This window comes from Mytilus californianus, unplaced genomic scaffold (assembly GCF_021869535.1).
Source record: "Mytilus californianus isolate M0D057914Y unplaced genomic scaffold, xbMytCali1.0.p SCAF_8, whole genome shotgun sequence".
Classification (NCBI taxonomy): Eukaryota; Metazoa; Mollusca; class Bivalvia; order Mytilida; family Mytilidae; genus Mytilus; species Mytilus californianus.
In genome coordinates, this window is record NW_026262734.1 from 12,518,496 (window position 1) to 12,543,095 (window position 24,600).

Here is a 24,600-nt window from a genome sequence, read left to right on the forward strand (position 1 = left end):
AAATTCCATTGCAATTTTACCGCCATTAAGACATATATATACTTTTTCTATTTCAGGATTTGTTAATGATGTGTTGGACTTTTAATAATAGTGATAGACCTGACTTTGCCTGGATTTTAAAAGCCTTAGACCGTTTACCTAAAAAACCTCTTCATCGGAGTCCTTCTCATCCTATCCATATATCACGCAGTGCCGAATCAGTTTTCACATGACCTTTATCTGACCTTGTGATGGGCACATCAGCTAATTTATGTGATATAGCCATAGCAGAGGCTATAAATTCTGCAGGGATTCATCCCACAACAATAGACGAGTTGGCCAGTCATGTGAATGTCAAGTACATTTTTTCCATTCAGGATGAGGAATATAGTTATTTCACAAAGAATACATTCATGCAACCTCTATTATCTGGATTTGGAAAATTATATCTGACCGTGAATGTTTTAAAGGCTGCAAAACCGTCTCCACAGCTAGCAAAAGATAAATATGTGTTATTGCATGTCAAACTATGTCAAGCATTTGTTTGAATTTTCTGTGTCTTTTTTTTAACTAGAGAGGTTCGGAACATCAGTTTTCTTATTTATCACCTGTGTCTTTGAGGTCTTCCTTTGCCTGTAATTAGGATGCCCAAAATTAAGTATAAACAAATCACTGTTGGAAAAAAGAGTTCAGTTGGTCAAGGCTTTATTTTTAATTTACTACTTTCATTATTTGTTTTTCAAGAATTTTATACTGTATAAGGGAATAAAAAAAAATGATTACATTTAATTGCAAGCTGTTTAGCACAAATTGATATGGTTTAAAATTAAAATTAATCTTGATATCATATAAAGATGCAAATTTTGTGAAAGAAGCTGTCATATTCAATATTGTCTGCTGTTGAATATGACAGAATCAACTATAATTACTACTTTCATTTCTACAGAATTTTTTATGTATTGTGAATATGTCTGAGGTTAATTTAAAAAAGTTCAGTTAAAAAAAACAAGTTCTTTAGTCTTTGTAAAGATTAGTAAGTTATTTAAAGGGGGTTTTAAAAATAAGGAGATGTGGTATGATTGCCAAGGAGACAACTATCCACTGAAGTTCAAAGGAAGTATATGTAAGCAATTATAGTCAACCGTACGGCCTTCAACAATGAGAAAAACTCAAACCGTGTAGTCAGCTATTAATCTTTGTAAAAATTAATAAGTTATTTAAATGAAGTTAATCATTGTAAAATTTAATAAGGTGGCAGAAACCAGTTATTTTACATTAAATCTTTAGAATTTCATTGATTTCTGATTTGATTTTCCTGAAAAATCATTCAAGCTTATAAGCAAATAAAATTTATGGTTTCAGGTAACTAAGATATGTACATGCTTTTGTGAATATATAGAAAACCTGTAAATTTGGGTGTCTGTCCAGCATGGAGATTTTAAAATATATAAATGCTTAAAATCTAATCCTTTCCTGCAGAATCTTGCTAATTTCAGGCAAGAATTTTAGGCAAATTTCAAGAGATGAATGATATTCAATGAATTAAAGCCTTGTCCGCACCTATCCCTTCTATAAAAATCTCAAGATATTTTTGTTTACATAAACCTGAATTTTTCCCCACTTTGATTAGATGACATAAAAAGAGGAGACCCCAGTTTTGACTTCTGATTGGTCCCATATGTGGAGGAAATCCCCAACCAGTGTATGCAACTACTTACTTATGTAGTACAATAGCCTAGAATTTACATTCATTTGTTTTTTCAGTCCACATGATGCAATTATATATTTCATTACTTAACTATAACAAAATTTCTGCGTGGAACACATGTTCTGTTACACCAAAATCTGGTACCTGCCACCTAAGTTATTTAAAGGGAGTTAATCTTTGTATTCTTCATCAAAGATAGTTGATCTTTGTATTCTTTATCAAAGATGGTTAATCTTTGTATTCTGTATCAAAGGGAGATAATAATGTTCAGCCATGACAGCCATTTTCATTTTTAGGCCAGTATGAATTATAAAGTTTTGCCTGATATACATTGCTGTGAGACTTTGGTTTTATTTTGAGTTATATAGACTGGGGATTACTTAATCAAGTTGACAATATATTAACTGCAGACATAACTTATTACAGTTTGTTAATCTCATTATTATTTTTTTACTATGAGGATGACATTATGTTTTTAGTTATCTTTATTTCGTGCTTCATAAATACCAACAAATATTTTAAAGATTTTTATAAGTTAGTTATTGGACGGTGTTAAGTCATTACTCTACTATATGGTATGTAGACAGTATTACCTGGATTCTATTTTTTAAAGTATTTGTTTTTAACTTAACATTTCAGAACAGGATCAAGGAAGTGTTGGTATATAGTTAACAAGTAAACAATGAAGTTGTGGTCACATCAACATGAAGCTTAGTACCGATGTTCATTGTATGCTAAATTCAGGTTTTGACCAAGACTTCACAGTTCACTGAAATCAGAATATGAGAATGAGCCAGATATGGTGTCTTATTAATATTCTTATTTCCTTGATCTTGTTCCTGGAGAAATAACAAGAGTAATTTTTAATTCAATATCTGAATCGAAACATATTATTTTTTGTACTACAGAAAAAAGTTTAAGCTCTCAAAAATGTGTGCATAACCTCAGAAAATATTTTTTCCTGTGAACATTTTAGAAATGTCTTGCCTTGAAAGCTATGTAAATTTGAATTGAAACTTATTTAATACTTTAGTAATTTGGATAAAGTATGTAAATTAATGTTATTCTTGGTAAAATAAACAAGGATGTCAATTTTGGTAAAAAGTAAGTTCTCAGGTTTTCTAAAACAACCAAGCTGTACTTGACTTCTAGATTAGAATCAACGCATAGACATCAATTCAGTTTGCATGAATAATACTAAAAGTATAAGTATTGCAAAGCTTTCTCAGTTGAAGCATTGATATTTCAATTTCAAAGTAGCTAGTGTAATAATGTTAGTTAACAAATTATCTATTTATTGTAAGAATAATTTTAATTATCAAAAACAATTAGAACATGCTTGCTATAATAAAGATAACAAAATTACATGAATAAAAAAATATGAGGTCAGGCGAGCTTTTTTGTAAAGCTTCCACTTGTATATCTTGCAAACTTTATTGAATTAAAGCATTTTATCAACTAAGGTGAATAATGTTTATCAAAAGACCCCTGTTGTGGTTTTGGTGGGTTACTTTTCATCTGCTTTCACTATTTTCAATTAAATGGCAAAGGAAGACCTTCTCTGGCTTCTCTGGCTTCCCCTTCATCATACTTTAGGAATTCCCTGAAGAAGAATGGCTGTCTAGACATTACTGATGATAATTGTAAAGTTTTTAAACTTTTTTTAATACAGCCATTATATTACATTTTGGTTTGAACAATTATCCCCATGCCTTTGTAAAAAAACAACACTTTGGCTTCCAGATTCTTTATTGAGCACTTTGAAGTCAAATCATTTAGTATCAGATACTAATAACAATAAGATAAAAAGTATTATTCCTGATTTTTTTTCATTTTCTGCCTTTGCTAAGTTTTTCATTCATTAAGTTATTAAATCTGAATGCTTCATTTAAATCCGTGAAGTGATTAGTCATGTTTTCTATATTATATCATGTGAATGGTCAGTACCGTCAACACCAGTTAGTTTGACAACTGTGGTATTTCGTTACTATATATGTGATATACATTTTTATTATCTATATTTTCATTATATATGACTGAAGTGCTACAAATTTATTTATATAGAGTGAATTAAATTAAGGTATAAAAATGGTAATTATAAGGAGATATATTCCAAATCATATTCATTTGTCTCAATTTTTGAAGCCATATTCAATGCAATTTTGATAGTTCTAATGTTATAGCGGGAAATTATACACTACAAAAACTATCATTACCAATTTAAGGGGTGAAAACTATCAGAATCACTTAGATTCATAGGGAAGAATTAATTAAATGTCCTTTTAAGTCTGAATTAAAGAGGGAACTTAAAACTGTCATCCTTGTGTAACTGTTTGATAAGGAAAATAAGTCAATAGTCATTATGGAGGGGAGATAATAATTGAATCCTATAAAGCCTGAACTAAAAAAAATAATTAACTCCCTTATGTAATCTCTGAATTGAAAAATTGGGCAGTTATATTAATTCAACCACATTAATCAGGAGATTTAACAAGTAAAGCTTTAAAAGCCTGAGAAATAAGGAAGAACAATTGTTTTCCATAGGTAAATTTGTTCCAAAATAGGTTTGTAAATTGAGACAGTTTAAGTAACTGTTCATTAATAGTCTTCAAAGATATAACTTCAAAAGACAAAACTAAGAAAATTAGTTTGTTTAGAATATCCTTATACAAGTTTGAATATTACCCAAAAAAGAAGCGGACATCTGGATATTATTTTCCTTAAGTAAATTGTATTCTTAGTTTAAAATATTTTTAGATATCTACAACGTAAGAATTTAAATCCTCTCAGTCATTTTTCATTAGTTCTACAAAGTGCTGATTCTTACTTGTTTGTATTGCAAACAAATAGGCGTTATAAAAATTACAAAATATTTTAAGAGACTAAATTAAATTTAAACTATGCAGAAATATTCTCCGAGACCAGAAAAGATCTCCGATTTAGATACTAGCCTGTGTCATTGTGACACTATTAATTTGTCATTTGTTATTTCAGTATTACATTTTAAGCTTAGTAATCTTCCCTTGTGCATTTTAAATTTCAGCTGTTATTTTTTTTTACTCTCTCAGACTCTTAATGCCTCAGATTTTATTTTTCCAGCAATATTGCATGGATACGATTTGGAAAACTGCAACATTTATGAAATTAGGTATAAAATTTTCAACTGAACTGTATTGTTTTAATCTTTTGAGTTTTTTGTTAGTGTGATAATGATACAATCAAATAAAGCACTCAAATGACTAGGAATTAGCCTTTACTTTTAAATCATTCCATTTTATTGTGTGCTAGTGATTGAACGTTTTATTTGTATCTCAGAATGTGTGTGGATACTGCATTATTTAATTGATATGTGTTGGAAAAAGTATGGGCGGATAACTCTCTGAATGAATTGTTGTAAATGTAATTAAATCTTATTTCAAAAATATTTATGTTTCTAATGCAAAAAATAAAGTAAAAACCAATATAAAATGTGTTATTTTAGATTTTGTCTTGCTTACAACTAATGTCGCAGATGCTAATCCAGGTGATGATGAAATAAGCTATTTGTATAAAGCTTTATATTTGAGAAGGTAAAAGACATGAATACTTAAAATCTTTAATACAGATGCCTGTATATGTTCTGAAGTTTTCGTCTGGTATAAGTCAGTTGTCAGGATTCAGAGACTGCTTAAACTTATTTCATGGATATTGATAATGTTTTAAAGTTTATGTGATACCTGTAGTAAAATCTTGATCTTAGACTTTCAACATAATATTCAATCATGATCAGTAAAGCGAGTGAGACATTAATCGTGTGCTTACTATTGGTTACTATGGATGTGAGTTGTAATATTGGAAAAAGAATTAATACAAGGGAAGTAATAGTAGTGATTATGTTCAACTTGTATTTCTTTATTACATAAAAGGAAATAGTTGTTCATTGAAGCAAGTGAACATCTACAAGTTATTTTACACATTCTCACAATCAGCAATGGCCATTACTTTCTGAAAATAAGATTAACAGATCCTTATAACTGGGTGAAACTGTTCCATGGAAACAAAAGATGAAAGAACACTCAAGATTTAATTCCAAAATTCAGATTTTTCAGATCTCATCAAGATTTACAAGAGTGCACACGCTGAAATGTCTCGCCTGCTTTACTGACCATGCATTGGTTTTATGCTGATAGTCCTAAATATAAAGCTTTACTTCAAGTATCACATAAACTTAACATGATCCAAGAAAATTAGGACAAGGTCAGATAAACCAAACTGGAAATACATGTACACCTTACAATCACCATATATAATTGACCTATTGCTTATAGTTTCTAAGAAACAAACTTAACCATGAAAACTTAACATTGACCAATGAACCATGAAAATGAGGTCAAGGTCAGATGATACCTGCCAGACAAACATATACACCTTACAATCATTCCATACACCAAATATAGTTGACCTATTGCTTAAAGTTTAAGAAAAACAGACCAAAACACAAAAACTTAACACTGAGCAATGAACCATGAAACGAGGTCAAGGTCACACATTGTTGTCAATATATTGGAATTTTATGTGACTGTCATACAAGTGAGAGGTTTAGCTAGCTATAAACCCGGTTTAATCTACCATTTTCTACTTTAGGAAATGCCTGTACCAAGTCAGGAATATATAGTTGTTTTCCATTCGTTTGTTGTGTTTGAGCTTTTGATTTTGCCATTTGATAAGGGACTTTCCGATTTGAATTTTCCTTGGAGTTCGGTATTTTTGTTATTTTACTTTTTTCAAATAAAAGCTGCCAGACTGACATGTACATCGTAAAATATTTCAATACATCAAATATAGTTAACCTAATTAACATTACAAAAAATCTTAACTTTTTTTTTAAGTAGTCACTGAACCATGAAAATGAGGTCAAGGACAATGGACATATCCCAGACGAAATTAATTGTTGACCTTTACTTTTGTACTGCCTACTTGAGTCCTAGTCAAACTTCAAGCAGTTGTTGCCTACTGCATGATGTGTCACGATTTTAATGTAAAGTCACAGCTAATACATGTATTGAAAGTATACCTTCTTATGTTTCTAGACAATAGTTCTTTCTCAGGACAAGCACATTTAATATGTTTGAGAGTACCAAGCCCTCCATCTTACCAGACACTGTGGTAAAAAAGATCATGCAATATATACCTGGTATTGGTCTTGTTTTGGGAGCAGATGGGTATTTGTTTTTGGTGTCCTCTGTTATTTTTAGGAAGTCTTGATCCTTTTTGTGTATTAAGAAAAGTGAAATGACATGAAATATCACTTAAACTGAGGTACAAATAAGACTTAACCAAAAGTAAGCTGTCACTGTCAGAAAAAAAACCCACTGAATTTCATTCCCTTTATGTATTTATAATATATTATATTATTTACATTTCTTGAGGAACAAATTTACGTTGACATCACCTCTATGTGTTCAATAAAACACAAAGTTTCTAAGCTGTATGCAGAATTTATCCAAACCCATGAACACAAGTGCCCAAAAAATACCATTTCTCCATAATAAATAAAATTTTACACAAGAATAAATGGATCTACAGTACTAGGTAGTCAGTAATATTTAATGTAATTAATCAATAATGTTTCTTGTCTGAGAGTCCATTAATGTCCCAGGTACATCTCCATTCTTGAGGTCCTAATAAGACAGGATCTGTCAACCATCCACTGTCATGTAAATCTGCTCTAAACCTGTCTATAACAGATAGAGTGTAGTGGTATGACTGATGTGCTGTTGACCCACAATCACCTGAAAAATTTGAAAAATTGTGTTTCACAGCCTTGAACAATGCACTTGAATAGACAGTGAAATGATTGCATATTGTTAATTTCACAGTAAAATGTTTACCACAGACATACAAAATTTAGACACAAACAAAATGTATGGTATATTGTGGACAAGGCATGCAACTACATGTTTTCATATTATCTTTTACCTAAATGCTAAAGTGTGTACAATCTAACAGTCAGCCTCATATTCTAACAAATAATAAGTACAAGATATCAAACTAACTATGTTTATAATGGAGGAATAAAAAAACAAAATATAAGAGGACTTTGTTTCTTTATTGTCCTCTTATATTTTGTTTTCTTATTTCTTTGTTATTCCATTATAAACATAGTTAGTTTGATATCTTGTACTTATTATCCAACAAGTCAGGAGTAACGAATAACAAAAATAATGCACATGAACAGAAAACACTAAAACTTAAATTTGTGTATTAGGAATTCCCATTAAAACCCAGAATGAAATCAAGAGTTCTGGAAGGTTAGACTCATCCTTGTTTTCATGCTACTTTCACAGAGGTATATTTGCCGACAATTTGTAATCAAGATAGTGTGCATGATTAGATTAATCTGACTGATAGTTAATTAAAATTGAGAATGGAAACGAGGAATGTGTCAAAGAGACAACAACCCAACCAAAGAGCAGAAAACAGCCCAAGGCCACCAATGGGTCTTCAACACCGCGAGAATATCTCGAACCCGGAGGCGAGCTTCAGCTGGTCCCTAAATAAAAATGTGTACTACTTCAGCTAGTTGTCTCTTCTGGTCACATAGGTACAACAAGTAAAACATTAATGTATTGTGTATCATATAGAAGTTGTGTAATTGAATTAATTGTAGTAGTAATCAACTCCTTTACTTCAAATCAACAACTTTTACACTGAAGGTTGTAGTTCTACTTATTTCCTTCATTTCATGTTTTATAAAAGCTGAGAACATTTACATTATAAACTTACCATTTCTTAAAGCTTCTGCAATCGAATCAATATTTTTCTGTGGAGTTTGCTGAAAATATTACAAATAACATAAAAATAATCTGACTCTTGTATAAATATTTCCAGCTGTAAAATACTTTGGGAATTATCAAACTCAAAAAGATTCTACTGTGTATAAACAGAATACCATAAAAGTCATCCATTTTGATTCTCAGCAATTTGTAAAGTTTTTCTAAAGGAAATACAGAAAAGTGAACATTTTATTCTGATAAAAAGAAGTATAATATTTCCATCAAATAGCATCCTTCAGTCTGAACATTTGCACACATATAACATATACTTAAATTAAAATGTACATTACAAAAAGGAAAGACAGCATTGTCAAAACACGACAAATGACATTGAAAAAAAATACTATTTATATTTTTACGCAAAATGTGATGCTATCCAAAATTTCTGGGGAAAACACTGCTTCAGATGTGCACAAGACTTTCTTTAGTCTGTCAGATATCAGTATTTATATTTTTGAACTTTGCCTTACATAATTGCTTCCAACTATACTTGCTTAGAATGCAAATCTACAAAAAACTGCCAAAATATTATTTTGAAAGCCAGTTATTTATATTTGTATTTGCTTTACCGAAAACAATATTTTGATAGAAATCAATATGCAAAGAAGTTGATGTTGAAAAAATATCTTTCTGGGTAAGGCCTTTGCTCAGATTCATTTTGCCAAAAACTACATGTTACATGGCAATTGTTGGTCAAAATGTCAATTGCAGCATGTTTATGACATCACATTGATATCAAAACTTACATTTCTGTTCAAAAGTGGCCAAATTATATTATCTTATTCATTTATAGATAAAACTAGCACAGTTCGGAAAGGATAGAATTTTACTATTTTTTGCAATTTCAAGGGCAAAATTGTGACTCATCATAAACCACCAACATTGATATCTTAATTATGCTTGCAGAAAGCTAATAAAACAAGAATTCTAAATGGTTAATTTGAAGCCATCACTTCAAAGTTTTACAGTCACCATCATGATTAAACCATTACTGAATATCTGTATCATAAAAAACAACAGATATGACCTATCTGTCATCGTCTCAATAATTTTTTTCCATTCCTGGTTTAAAGAATTTTAACCTGATTTTTATATTAAAGAAATGTTTGAAATTCTTTTTACAGAGAATTTATTTCAAAGACAATATTAGAACTCAAACTTACGTTAGGTAAATATAACATTTCATAAATATAATTTATAATTTCTGCCTGTAAACAGCTTTGCATCTGATTTTCTATCGTACTTGATTGAGAAAGTACTATGTTGATACAACCTACAATAAACATCATGCAATAAATGTACTGAGAACAGTGCAAACAAAATTAGGATACAATGCCTTTATTCATGGGGTCCAAAACTATACATAACACAAAGGACTTTGAAATGATCACCTTCTAATGCAGAAACTATAGATTCACATGACCTGTGGTGCTTGCATAGCAGGAGATGCTAACCCTGTCAACACCTGGCCTTGATCCTTTAAACATTTAAAGTTACAGGCTACTAAAATAAAGCAATCGTCAAGGTACAACCACTTAATATAGTCATGACTTTGTTCTTGTGTGATCATGACGTATATCATTATTCAACAACAAAATCAAAACAGTCAAAATATAGAGCCACCATTCTCTTCTTATAGCTTTTATTGTTGTGGGTTTGTATTTGGTAGTTTACCTTTTATATTTGGATGTTGTACACTTTTGACCATTTCTTAATTTCTATACGACCCCAAAAAATTTTGCTGTCGTATAATGGTATGACATTGTTGTCGTCCAAAGACATTTGGTTCCCAGACAATAACTTGAGCATTAGTGTAAAGATCTCTATAAAATTGTAACACAAGGTTCAATACCACAAAAGGAAGGTTGGGATTGATTTTGGGGGTTATTGTCCTAACTGTTTGGGAATTAGGGGCCAAAAACAAGCATTTTTCTTGTTTCAGGACAATAACTTGTGTATAAATGTATGGATCTCTATGAAATTGTACCACAAGGTTCCATATCTCAAAATGAAGGTTCGGTTTGATTTAGGGGGTTATGGCCCAAACTGTTTAGGAATTTGGGGCCAAAAAATACTCAATTTATTGTTTGGAAACCAGAAAATCCTGTTTTTTGGCCCCTAATTCCTAAAGGATTTGGGCCCAAAAAGGGGCCAAAAACATAGAATTTTCTGGTTTCCAGACACTAAATTGAGTATAAGTCTATGAATCTCTATGAAATAGTACCACAAGGTTCCATACAAAAAAAAAAGGTTGCAATTGATTTTGGGGGTGATGGCCCTAACGGTTTAAGAAAAATGGTCCAAAACTAATATTTTTCTAATACTTTGTATAAATTGCTTATTTCTTTACCAATTTCAATGGGGTTTAATTCAAAGTCTTGGGGTTCTTTAATATGCTGAATCTAACCATGTATTTAAATTTTGGACCCTGTTTTTAAATTGGTCATCACTGAGGTCGAAAGGGTCTAAAATCAAACTTTGTTTGGTTTTAATAAAAAATTGAATTATTGGGGTTCTTTGATATGCCAAATCTACCCATGTATTTAGATTTTTAATTTTGGGGCCTGTTTTCAAATTGTCCACATTATAGTCCAAAGGGTCCAAAATTAAACTTTGTTTGATTTCAACAAAAATTTAATAGTTGGGGTTCTTTGATATGCTAACTGTGTATTTAAATTTTTGAATTTGGGTCCAGTTTTCAAATTGGTCCACATTAAGGTCCAAAGGGTCCAAAATTTAAATAAGTTTGATTTTAACAAAAATTGAATTCACGGGTTTTATAGTATTACTAAATAGTAACTAGATTCATGGTTAAAAATAGATACAGCATCAAATTCTAATTTTAGAGAAGAAATTATATATAAATACAGTTGAAATTTACTGTTCATCATCAGATATTTTGAAAAATAATTCAACGTAAGATTAATAGATGATTGTTTTTATGATGAATGATATTTTGGAAATTGTTTTCATTTTTTGTAAAATTTTCTAAAAATTATGTAAAAAAGTCCAATTTCAATTTTTTCAGTTCTTTAACCACATTCACTCTGTATCAGAAACCTTTGCTGTGTCAAATATTTAATCACAATACAAATTTAGAGCTGTATCAAGCTTGAATGTAGTGTCAATACCAACTGTTCAGGGTTTCGACCTCTCCTGTTGTATCGAGCTTAGCCCCATGGAGCATTTTATTGTATTTTGTTTTTGTAACTACTTTGCAACATTTATTTTGTAAACATACAGATTACTTACTATTCTTTAGATCTAACATAAGTAAGTACTGACTGTCTCTGTATATATGTAACATACTTTGTAGATCTTTGGAACTGTAAGAAAACAAAATATAGATTATTTAAATTCAGAGACATTACCAATCGTAGTTTACTTCGTAAATTGCTGATTGTATTTTGAACAGTAAATGTGGTAAATAAACTTTTATTTATTTGAAAAGTATACAATAATGGAAATATTTCTTCAACATATAACAAAATTAAAATATTGGAATTTTACATCAATAATTTATTTATGCTAACAATACTGAGTGAGTACAGGTTACCATCAGAATTTCAGTTTCTCTCAAATAATTTTAAACAGGAACTCTTTGGGGCAATATTCTTTTAACATAATTTTCTAAAATCAAGGATGTCATCAAGTAATGATGTCATGTACCCACACATGTATCTTCCCACAGAGCGTATAATTTATAGACAATTCTGCATTTTCCCATCTAAATCGGATCAAACAAAATAGACTTTTAACAAATGAAGTTAAAATATTTGTTGGAAAAAATCAGCAGTCTGCTGGGTTTACAAAATGCTTCCTTTATTGAACAAAACAGCAGGTGATGTTACTGGTAACTAACAGTAACTGGTCCTCGACCAGTAGAAACTAAAAGCCATAGTTCTCTATTTTCTTTCAAGCCAGTAAAGCAGTATAAAGCTACATATAATTCGATATAAAAACTGACATACCTCTTACAAACAGAACTAACTGATGAACCTAAATATATCTGTAATTTGCGTCTCGTTTCTAAAAAAGAAATTGTGAGGAACTTAAACTCTTAAACTAATATATAGACATTTTAAATAGAGGTTTTTTTGTTTTTGTTTTATCTTTTATGACAGACTGAATTTTTAATTGCATTTATTCTCTTAACTATTCTCAAATAAAAAAAAAAACATTTGTTTGGAACCAGCTGACAGACAGACAGATGAACAAGGTCATGACTACATGCTCCTGAAATTTTAAAGTAAAATAAATGTGATGATATCAAGGGAATCACATCAAACATACTTATTCACAGCTTTTTAAACTCTGGACAACTTAGAACTGGACATTTTGTGTAGACATCTGTCTATTGTTGCCTTGTGCACATTATTAGTATATTCGGGTTGCTGTCTCATATGTGTATACCCAACATCTACTTTTATTCATAAGTTTGTCAAGTACTTTTTTTCCAAACCTACTCCATATAACTGGTTCTTTACAATTCACTGCCTTTGGTTGAGATATTATTCCTGTCTTCATGTAATCTTTTATGATGATATTCAGTCGCGCTTGATTAAGAGTTTCCATGACAACACAGGTAACAGCACGATAATTTGCAAACAGATGTAAACAAGTAAATATCACAAATAAACTCCAAATTATCCTGAAAATATACACAAGATTCAATTATGTTGAAACATGTGACATCAAAATTGCAAGGTTTTTTACATTTAATGTTTCATGGGTAAGTCCTCAAGCACCTGTCAATTTTAGACAAAGATTATTGATCTATGCCTTTGGCATCCATTGAATTTTAACTTGAAAAAGAAAAATATCATTGTGAGGAATAAGAATCTGCTAAATCATGTTATAGGTCTGATCAAATGTGTACCATGTATGTTTAACAATAATATTTTGAACTCAAACAAATCAAAATATTTGTTATTCCAAGTATAACATTAAAAGCTTTAATGGTAAGCAAACTGTGATCTGAAATTGTCAGATCTTTTTTATATATTACCTGTGCTCTAGATTGAATCTCTGAACAGAAAAGTTTTAACTAACAGAAAGGAAACTCATGCAGTAATTTAAATTTCTAATAGTAAATGCATTACAATTAGATGGATGGATAAATGTCTATTTAAGGTCCAGTGGCAAATTAAATGCATATTCAGGACAAGAACATGATAATGTGATATGAACATAAATTCTGCTTTGTACCAGGCTGACACGCTGAGCTGGACATTCAACGTGCTAGTTCACAAGATAACAAGACATAGGAAGACATGTCACCCTACCCTACCCAGACACATTATTCTGACTCCAAGTCAACCAGTCTTTGCTCTTATCCCTAAAGGTAAGCGGTGAGGCAGCAAATACCAATTTTCAAGTCTTTCGTTTGACCCGGAAAGGGTTGGAACCTATGACCTCCTGCACTACCACAAGAGCACAGAGGCAGCTCAATACAATTAGAAGATAAAAGTCTATTATTAAGATGTTAAGCAAAATCAACCAAACCAACCAATCAATCAATCAGTAAATCAATCTGGTCATCAAAACATAACCTTTTTACAATGATGATACTTACATAGGTTTACCGGTCACAATGGGGATCAATAAAAAGTTAATGATTAATCCTGCCAAGTTCACCAAAGTTTCCTGTAAGAACAAAAGTTCACTTTAATATCATGTTGACATCTCTGTACAAGAAATACTATTAAACAACAATATTAATACTGGAAAATCATATTCTATATCCATTTCACAAAATCTTCTATTAAACTGGCTTTATACATTTAGTCTTAACACAGTATGGGTGCCTGTTATCCTCAAATACCTTACTTCCATGCAAACTGTTGGTTGTTTTCAGTTTTACGGTCATGCAGGTAGAAACAGCTTCAACCAATGTAAGAAGTTTTGTTATTTGTGGAATATTGACTGCATGTATTGAGTCGAAAATTGGTGATAAAAGGCAGGAATGATTTGTGCAAAAGGAAATGTATTAGTTTTTTTTTCTTTTGTACCTATGGCTGATGCCTACAAAAGTAAGAAATAATGTCAGTGAATGTCTCTTTGCTTAAGTCTATTTTAAATTTGGTGAAGATGTTAGATCTTTGGTTATAAAGTAACCTCTAAATGTCAATTTTTACGAACTCCTGCTTACTGACATTTTCTCAATGTCTGTTCTTTTTTTCAGAACTATTATAAACTGAAAAAAATTGATACACTGTAAATGTTATACTTTTGTATTTCATAAGGAGGAGTCAACAAAAAATTATGATTACCACAGGAGAAAGCAGAAAAACTACCAATGTTTAATGAGCAAAATGGTGAACATGAACAGGATTAAAAGAAATAACCAAGGACCTAATAATAGTTACCTGACTTCCATCTTTAGCAGAGACATCAGCCATGTTGTTTCTTCTTGCTTGATGTTGTGTCAAGGCTGCTCTAGTGGCTCCACCTGCAACACCTACTATTGACTAGAAAAATGCAAATTGTTTTAAGATAATTTCATTTACCTTGCACAAATAAAACATGCATGAGAGAGGGTAGAGCACTCACAGACATATTGAACTTGCCAAATTTTTTAGGTGCCAATGCCAAGACAGTAGTCTGTAGTCCAGTGGTTATTGTCGGTTGCTTGGTGTCATAAATATTTTTTTCATCTTTTGTTGTAGTACTAATTAGGAAGTTGATTTACTCTTTTGGATTTCTTTTAAAGCTTACTCTACGGTACATGGGTTTGCTCGTTGTGGAAGGCCATAGGATAACCCATTATGTTTCGCGTCTTTGTCCTTTGGTCTGTTATGGATAGTTGTCTCATTAACTATCATATCACATCTTATTTTCAAATTAAACAAAAAAACATGTACCCTGTACCAATACTGCTTGTAACAGAACTGAACAACAAAGAACAATTAAATGCATATCTTAATATAGTGTACACTTATATTTCTTGCAATGTAATAATGCAAATACAGGTTCACAAAAGAATATGTGTCCTTATCGCACTGCAGGTAAAATATGACGTCGTGATTGGTTTAATGCCGTCACATGGTGACCCCTATGGATCCTTAGGGTGTTAGTAAATTTCATAGGGTGTTCATGACGTTACGTCTACTGTTAATGGTGACTTCCTCTATTGGTGTTGTTGTATTTCATTGTTTATTGTTCTACAAAACGCAGCAGAAAAAGTACTGCATGCGATAAATTCATTATATGGTTCACTACTGACCCTCTATGGATCCATAGGGGGTCAGTAGCTAATCATATAACTTATATTATCGCACCGCGGGTAAATTATAGGGTTAGTAAGTTTCATAGGGGGTTCATGACGTCACATCTACTATTAATGGTGACGTCATCTATTGATTTTGTTGTTTTTCATTGTTTCTTTTTCTACAAAACGCTGCATGAAAAGTCCTGTGTGCGATAAATTCGTTATAGGGTTCACTACGGACCCCTTACGGACCATAGAGGGTGAGTAAAATACATAGATTCGGCCTTCGGCCTCATCCCCTATGGATTTTAATAACCCTCTTTGGATCCGTAGGGGGTCAGTAGCGAACCATATAACTTATAATAGCATGTCATGCCCAGCGCACACTGTCAAATTTACATGTTCAGTGAACCACTTAATCTGTGTCAAAATCCTTATTTGGCATATATTTTATATATCATAATGAACAAGCATGTGACTACAACTTTATGGTATACTACTTTATCCAAAACTTAAGGCTGTTATGAGACAGAAGGTCCAATGTACAAATAAACAGATACACAGACAGGAAAACATAATGACGACCTACTATAATCGGAAAATCATAGTGCTTGTGAGCTCTGAAGGGTAAAGATTGCTTTAAATTTGTAATTTTGTGAATTTAAAATAAAAGATTGGATTGTATTTAGCTAGGCAAATTGATTTGGAGTCAACTTCCTTTGTTTGTAATTGTACATTTGTAGTTGAACCTATTTTTATCACAGATTCATATGTGTAAATCTTAATAAAGAAAATGTTTCTTGAACCAGTATGGTAATTCTTTATAATATACACATCATATTGTAACTTGAATATCCAAGTATAAAGTATCATTAAAAAATTGTTTGACATAATGGCTGGATAGGATCTAAAGAATGATCACTTCACTGCACTATTTTGTTTGAACTATCAAAGGAAGATTTAGATATCAAGTCAGTTCCATAGGATTTTGATTGCATTGCATGCAATCTATCCTGTTTCTATTATGAGCAAACGATCAAGTTCAAATTACTGTTTATGTTACAGTTAATTTTGGGGTTCTCTTTGTCATTCAGGTCCATGCAATGTCTATTTCCATGAAAATAAGAAAGTGATTGATAGAACTTTAATATTAAGTTTCTTCCTGGCTTTTTGGTGGGGTTTGTGTTACTCAGTCTTTAGTTTTCTATGTAGTAGTTTTATGAACTGTTGTTTGTCATTTTTCTTTGCCCATGGTGTTGACCGTTTTCATAGACTTACAGTTTTTGAATGCGCCTTTTTTGCAGAAAAAAAAAAAATACAAGTGCATACATATTTCGGACAACTTGACGTCTGGTATTTCAAAGTTCCTTGCAAAGGGGGACAAAAATATTGAGAAATAAAAAGGGTTGCTGGGAATTTTTTTTAATGCATAAAGTGAGGGGGGCTACAAATTATTAAGGAAAACTTGAAAACACCAGAAGCTACTGTGGATTCATTTATTTTCATTGGTATCAATTTTCGTTGGTTGACGAAATCTTGCATTTTCGTGGATATTTAATTTTGTTGTTTTGCTTAAAGTCTGCATTCAACACAGTAGAAAACTTGTAATTCATTGAACATTTGAATTTCGTGGTTCACCTGAACCCACGAAATCAACGAAAATTGGTATCCCACGAACAATACTGAATCCACAGTAACTTACTTTAATAAATATTTTTACAAGCACAGTAATTCCGAGTTTTTCAACACCACTATACTTTTGTGCCTGTTGATCTTGTGAGGATGGAAAAAAAATAAAGAAAAATTTCATTTCCTTCAATAGCATATATTAAAGCTAGAAATTAGTGTATATAGATGTGAATGTTATCTACTGCATAAGCCATTGATTAAAGCTTTCATTCAAACTAAGAATACATCTAAGGTTGTATAGACCTTACCTTGCAAACACCTGCTGTGCAAACAATAGGTGTAAATAGCCATGGAAAACTTGGTGCTAAAATTTCCATAAATATCGCCAGATCATTGAGGATATCAGCAAACAACCTAAAGCATAATGGTTCAATCAATATACTGTACTATGACACACATTGTTTATGTTTGGTAGGACTAATATTTTGCTTTAATAAGCCTTATGTTAAGGACTTTTTATAAATGACTTTTCATGCATTAATTCAGTCAACTTTATTTCAATTTGGTTCAATGCTGTCAAGGGGTAAATACACTAGTGCTCTTTAGAGCCTGTATCAATCAACTGGAACTATACATAAAATTAACAATTGGGGCTCCCCAAAATTGATCAAATTGCACAATCAGAATCAAGAAATCCTTGTTGGACCATATGTTGTTTGTCCAGGGGGAATAACAAGAGGAATTTTAATGAAGGACCATCTTTAATTTATAAAAGGTCTCCAAAACATTACTCCTATGCAGTTTTTAAAAAAAAATTCCTATCAGGACAAAGAAATGACTCAAGCAGCTAAATTTTTGTTGTATAAGAACACATTGAGAAATTCTTTAAAATGGACCTTCCATAAATCATTCATTCCAAGTTTGGTTTAAATAAAACAACATACTAGGGAAGTTTCAGAAGAGAAGAAATATGGGATTTCAATGCCAGCCTATGTGGCATTGTTACTGTCTTATATGCCAATTTATTTAGTACTAAATGCCAATTTTTTTTAGAGGGTCCAACATCATTTTACCTATGAAGTTAATAACCATGTAATGTAAGTGTGAGCAGAGAAGAAATTTAGAATTAACCAATTAGAATCAATAGTTGCATTTGGTTGTTATGTTTTTCATTTGTTCTGAATGTATGAAATTTTCTTATAAAAAAAATCCTCATCAGGCCTGTAGCCAGGAATTTTCATAAAGTTGAATGGGAATCCATGTCATTTTGTCCATGTTAACCAACCAATCAGCTCAAAATAGGGATCTTCATAAAGGACCTCCCTTTAAAGTCATCAGTCCTAAATGATTTCAGAGGAGAAGAAATTGTGGAATGGTAAACTAAAATTAATAATTGTTATTGGCTTCCAGATTTTTTCCTCATGAAAACAAAATTTGAATTTTTATAAGGAATCTTTCATATCCTTTTCCTCCCATATTTGGTTCAAAGAAGTCTTGTAGTTTCAGTTGAGATGGTAAAAATGTGTGAGATATGAACGCAGACAGTAAATAAAACTTTAAATAAAAGAAGAATGTGTCTGAGGACACGAATGCCCCTGCTCAAGCTTTGCAATTTTCCAAGTTAAAAAGGGACATAACTTTAGAACGGTAAATGACTCACAACCCAAATTGGAACACTGTCTGAGTGTTGTGGTTCTTAGCATTGTGTCCGAGATTCATAAAATTTTGATGATACAAACTTGTTAGAGTGCAGAAATGAAAATATTTGCAATTTTCCAAGTTATAAAGGGACATAACTCTAGAACCGTGACTCATTGTCCAAAGTCGATCCCTGTCTGAGTTTTGGTTCTTAGCATTGTGTACGAGTTTCATTAAATTTGGATGAGGAAAACTTAAGTTAGAGTGCAGAAAATGGGATGGACGGAAAGACGAAAAGTCAAGGGTAACACTTAATGCTCCTGCTGCCTAGAACACAACTGCTTATAATAGCTCAAACTGGTCTATTTAAATTCACTGTTTTTGAAACCTTCAACAAGCATCTTTAGGTCCTCACTTTTAATGTTATATAATTGTACCTTCATGTCGAATCATTACTACAAGTATAACAATTCTGATGCATTTAATATTTTTTCTTCTTCATAAGTTTTTGAATAGATTATTTAATTATTTGAAAAACATTCACTAACCTCCATCTTTTTGCATCACAGTCTAAACTTGTTCTGAAAATAAAGTAATCAGATGATAATATTATGATTTTTTCATCACAAATATTTTTAGAAGAAAAACATTCTAAAAAGGGTTCTACGATTTTTTCAGCAATCTAAAATTAACTTTGAGTGATAACATGACCTTTAACAATAATGGCCTTGTCAAGGTCACACATTACTTTATATCTTCTGTATAGTCCTGACAATTCTACTTTCTATGTTACTATACATTATCATACAGTACTGAGTCCCCCTCCCTCACATTAGTAATAAACAGAATGCTTCCCAGTATACCTATTTATCTAATTAATAAACGACAGTAATAATACCTACCCTTGTATCCATGCAAACATAATCCTTCCAAGCATACCAGTACCATCTGAAATAAATTAAAAATGAAAAATAATGTTAGTTATGACTCACTACAGGTAGTTATAATTCATATAAAAATAATTGAAAATTCATGGATAAATCACACAGATAATACACATCAGGAATCCCGATCCTAAATCTGCGGAGGGATTCGAATCCTGAGGAGCAATTAATGAAAAGTTTGTAACTATGGGGAGGTTAAATCTGTATCCCATTCCCACGGAGCATAATTCCTGTCAAATTAACTTTTTTCAGTTGAAACATGTAATGAGAAGTTAATATCAAATTTAAGTCATTTGATTAAAACCTGAATGAGTTACTTTAGAATCTACTTGTAACTCTTTTTAAGACAATCAATTCTATCTATTATTGCATAGAGCTTATAATCTGACCTCAGCACTGTTAATAAAATTCACCTACAGGTACTATTTAGTTAGTTGTAACCTATTTATTAAACAAAAATAACTTAATTAAACTGAAATGTTACAGAAATGCTGTATAAATAAAACATGTCATCAATGAAACCGAACTGAATGCTGACTAGCCATACCTCAATGTAATGGAATATGATCCTCACTTCTTGTTTCATTCATATCTTAATTTAAGTACTATTGAATTACAGTACTATATGTCTAGAAATTAGAATTTTTTAGAATCCACATCTGATTAACCAACTTACTGAAAGTTTCTAATAGATACAATTGGCCTTGCCACCAGATCTCAAGTAATTCATTTGTCGTTACATTTCAAACAAAAATTACTTTATTAAATAATATTAATTATAATAGCCATTTTATTTACAAAACCTTCCCCTTAATCTAGAAAAAAAACTCAGATATTTAAATTATATAAATATGATAATACAAATGGTAAATATTCCAGCAAGAGTGTTACAAGGGAAGTAACTCTGATCAATAACTTATCTATGCCATTGCTTATATCTATTTTTAAACTTTTGTGTAGTACATTACAAATTTAAACCCTTTCTTGATCTTTTAATCCTCCTGTACATCTAAATAATTTGCACTGTTTCTGTTTTTGTTCATTCGACTTGTAAACATAAATTTCAAATATCAAATATGTCCCCAATGTTCAACTATTTTTTCAATAGAAAAATAAGTAACAAAAATCTGCAGTCTCTAGCTCTCTACACATCCTGTAGTTAATGACTAAAAAAAACTGTAAGATCCACATCTAATTGAAAATACAAAAATAACAAGTCTCATATTGTCATATCTTAAAGATAAAGTTAAATTGTAATGGAGAATACCGGTAATTGGTTATGATGGCAGACCTTTGATAGTTTGTGTTTAATTGATTCACAACTGATATAATTTGTTTAGACAAATAATTTTGTCTATTGTTTAACTCAGACTAAATCAGAAATGGGTGGGTTTTTGTTGGTTATTTCTGTCATTCTGTTGCTGTCTCATCTATGTATATCCTACATCTCCTTTCACTAATATTTGATTAGTAGAAGATTTGTGAATCATTCAGAGACACAAAACTAAAATATTTTTTTTTTAAATTCATGGAATTTAATTCTAAGGCATACAAAATACAAGTGATATTTTCCCATTATGATGTTATTAAAATGAGATGTTTCTAGTGCAATCGATCTTGGCTAAGGGAGCTACCATTTGATTTTTATGGGGAGCTAGGATGAAATCTGAAAAAAAGGGCAGGACAGGAGTTTTGAATAAAAAAAAAAGAGGCAGATTGAGCAACTTTGCTAAAAAAAAAAGGCAGGATGACAATTTATGTAAAAAAGTCAGGATAAACTAATAAAAAAAAAGGCAGGACCGAATAGAGTGAAAAATAAAATGGCAGGACAGAGATTACAACTTAAAAAAAAATGCAGGACAAAATTTTTCATCCTAAGTAACCAACTCCTACACCTACTTTTAAGTAACCAAGTTATAGTAGCAGCCAGTACTGTGGCAGACTCATCACCAACTCCTACACCTTTTAGTACAGCCTGGTGAGCAAGGGTTCCAGTTATACTGCTACAAAATGCCTGGGAAAAAAATGATACCGGTAGACAAGTTTTGTAATATTATAATGAATGGGCTAGGATCTAGATTTAAGTCTAAATTTAAATCCAAAATTTAATGGATGTACTGTAAATAATTTGTTTGTATCACAACATCATGTAATGGGACCTAACATTATCGAAAATAATTTTTTCAACACAAATAAAATACAGAATATCATGGCTTTTTAAATATCACATCTGTATCAACCCGAGACAACAATATAATCCAGAGAGTTCTGCTTGAGGGAATATATTGGTTCAAGGCTGATACAGTGTGAAAAAGCAATATCATACACACTTTATTATGTGAGTAAAACAAAGTTTTCTAGAGGTTTTTGAAGGAGACACATGTGCAATCGTGACTGATATTGTTATTGTCGTGGATCATGTGAATGGCTAATAAAGAACAATTGCCATTGATTTTATTCACTCTTGTTCTTGGTCCTCAGAAATTTTCAATAACATATTAATTTTTCAACAAAAAATAAAAACAAAAACCAAATATTATTGTAGTAAATAAACTATTTTGTAAGACATTTCGGCTACTGGTCTTCTTCAGTTTCTTTATTATCCTTCTAACAAGGATTTAATTCAAAAACCAAAAAAAACAAAAAAAACCTATGTACAAGCTATAGCCATGTGCAGAGAGTTAAATGAGCCCCAATGACCTCAAGCCTTGAAATTATTGAGAGGTGTAGAAGTTTTTTAAGAAGATCTTAGTTATCTTTGGGATGTTGAGTTTCACTCTCCTTAATGTCTTGTCTAGTAAAAGAGGGTCGTAAGATCGCAAATGGATCCTTAAACTCATAAGTCAAGTACAAACTGACAGCACCATGGCAATAAAACAAAAACAACCAACAGACAAACAACACCCTACAATAACATAACATAGAAAAACACGAACCCCACCAAATACCAGGTAATCTCAGGTATTCCAGAAGGGTAAGGATCCTGCTCCACATGTGGCACCTGTCATGTTGCTCATCTAATTACAAATTCAATGATAAATATTTGTGTCTTTCAAAGATAGACATGATATGTCACTCGTTCTCCAAATGATATAAGTAGATTTGGTTATGTCCATGCTTTGGTTTTGGAAACAAAAAAATAACTCAGATCAAAAATAACAATAGCAGGTGCACAACTTCATGTCCTGAAGAATAATGATGTGCAAGTTTGGTTAAATTCTGGCATGCTGTTTTCAAGGAGTATATTTATATAAACAGTAAGGCAGACAACATGGATAATGACTGCACAAGATGACACTCACTACAGATGGACACAGTCAGACATCACAATAACTAACCTGTATAGTATCCCAAATCTGGTATGTAACATAATCAGAGCTTACACTTTCTGGATAGCCTTGGGGTAGAAAAACAGACTGAAAATATACAACTAAAATAATCAACATCACAAAATTAAAAAAAAATATTAGCATAACAACAAACTAACCCCTGGTTACATACACTTTTTCGTATAACATGTACATGTATAAAGCAACATAAAAAAATAAACTTTCATTGCATTCATTGAGGAGACGGGCTGAGGAAGATTTTGAAAATGAATGATTTGGTCTACCAGACTGGTAAGAACTGAAAATAAATAACTTTAAACAAAACAGGATGAATGAATATTCTACAACCACAGGCACTAATGTCTCTGAAAAAAAAACCTATATACTTTAATCTGTATACTTCAATCTGTATCTGTCTGTATGAATACGTTGTGGATACCAATACTGACTTTAATACAATGGTAGAGAGAGCGCTGACGATTTATTGACAGTGCACGAGAGCAGTTTTGAGGCTCTCAATGTGCGTGCAATACAGGGTCTTCAAGGTGGTTCCACTCGATCACTGTTTTTACGAAAAATGAGTTAGAATATTGTGGTGTTTTGCTCGTTGGAATCTCAAAACACTTTGTGTTGTTCTTGGCTGGCAAATTTCTTGGCAGTAATTGTTCTTTTTGGACGTGCTTTTATTAAATATTCGTCTAGTTCTATAGCAGGAACCAGCCCCTCAACCACCTTGTACAGAAATAGTATATAGCTTCTGGCTTGAGCGTCTTGTCTGTAGATCTTGTAGTTCCAGTTTGAAGAGCATATTTGAAACACAACCATGATCTTTAATATATTAAGATATGTAGGGGGGGGGGGGGGGGAATTCTGAGACAAATGCCTGTGTCTTCAACACAAAAATTTAATGCAGGAAACAATTGTGTACAAAAGTGTATACTTTGAAGCAGCAAAGTCGCAGAAAAAAATAAGAATGCATAGAAAAATGAAAATGAATATGCAATCTGGAAAAAAAACCTTCTACTGGTTTAATACAGTTATCTTATCCTATCATCTTTGACAGAACTTTCCTCCCCCTTTTTTATTGTAATTTGTACAACTACAAACACACACACCCGAAAAAAATGTGAAACTGATGTAAATTTTGGTGACAGGTCAACTGACTTTACACTTCCACTTCTTTCTAGAATGTATTTCTTTTTAACATTTGATGAACCATAAACCTCTTGACACACAACTATGTCCTGATTCATTCTGTTTTCAAAACAAATACACGTGTGAAGACTGGTTTCAAATACTCGACACTGATAACGTTTGCTCAAGGTATAAACTACATATTAGATACCAG

The 24,600-nt window shown here is 31.5% G+C and overlaps 2 protein-coding genes across 8 annotated transcripts in view; one reads left to right on the forward strand and one right to left on the reverse strand.

The window, feature by feature from the left end:
- LOC127712076 (kinase suppressor of Ras 1-like) overlaps positions 1 to 5,155 on the forward strand; it is a 70,951-nt gene extending 65,796 nt beyond the window's left edge. For all 7 annotated transcript variants that reach the window (XM_052218275.1, XM_052218274.1, XM_052218279.1 and 4 more), the window contains one exon: positions 57 to 5,155. In XM_052218275.1, the coding sequence (XP_052074235.1) occupies positions 57 to 212 (156 nt within the window). In that variant the 3' untranslated portion in view covers positions 213 to 5,155. The remainder of the gene's footprint in view (positions 1 to 56) is intronic.
- A 1,884-nt stretch (positions 5,156 to 7,039) lies between these two features.
- On the reverse strand, positions 7,040 to 24,548 carry LOC127712083 (RUS family member 1-like). Its single transcript, XM_052218288.1, has 14 exons — positions 24,368 to 24,548; positions 23,262 to 23,339; positions 21,823 to 21,937; positions 19,882 to 19,927; positions 19,528 to 19,560; positions 17,650 to 17,755; positions 14,871 to 14,972; positions 14,078 to 14,148; positions 12,969 to 13,153; positions 12,474 to 12,531; positions 11,755 to 11,828; positions 9,666 to 9,775; positions 8,453 to 8,501; positions 7,040 to 7,458 (listed from the first exon to the last, which is right to left on the reverse strand). Exons 1-14 carry the CDS (start codon positions 24,503 to 24,505, stop codon positions 7,286 to 7,288), a joined length of 1,338 nt encoding a protein of 445 aa, XP_052074248.1. The 5' UTR covers positions 24,506 to 24,548; the 3' UTR covers positions 7,040 to 7,285.
- Between the last annotated feature and the right edge of the window lie 52 nt (positions 24,549 to 24,600).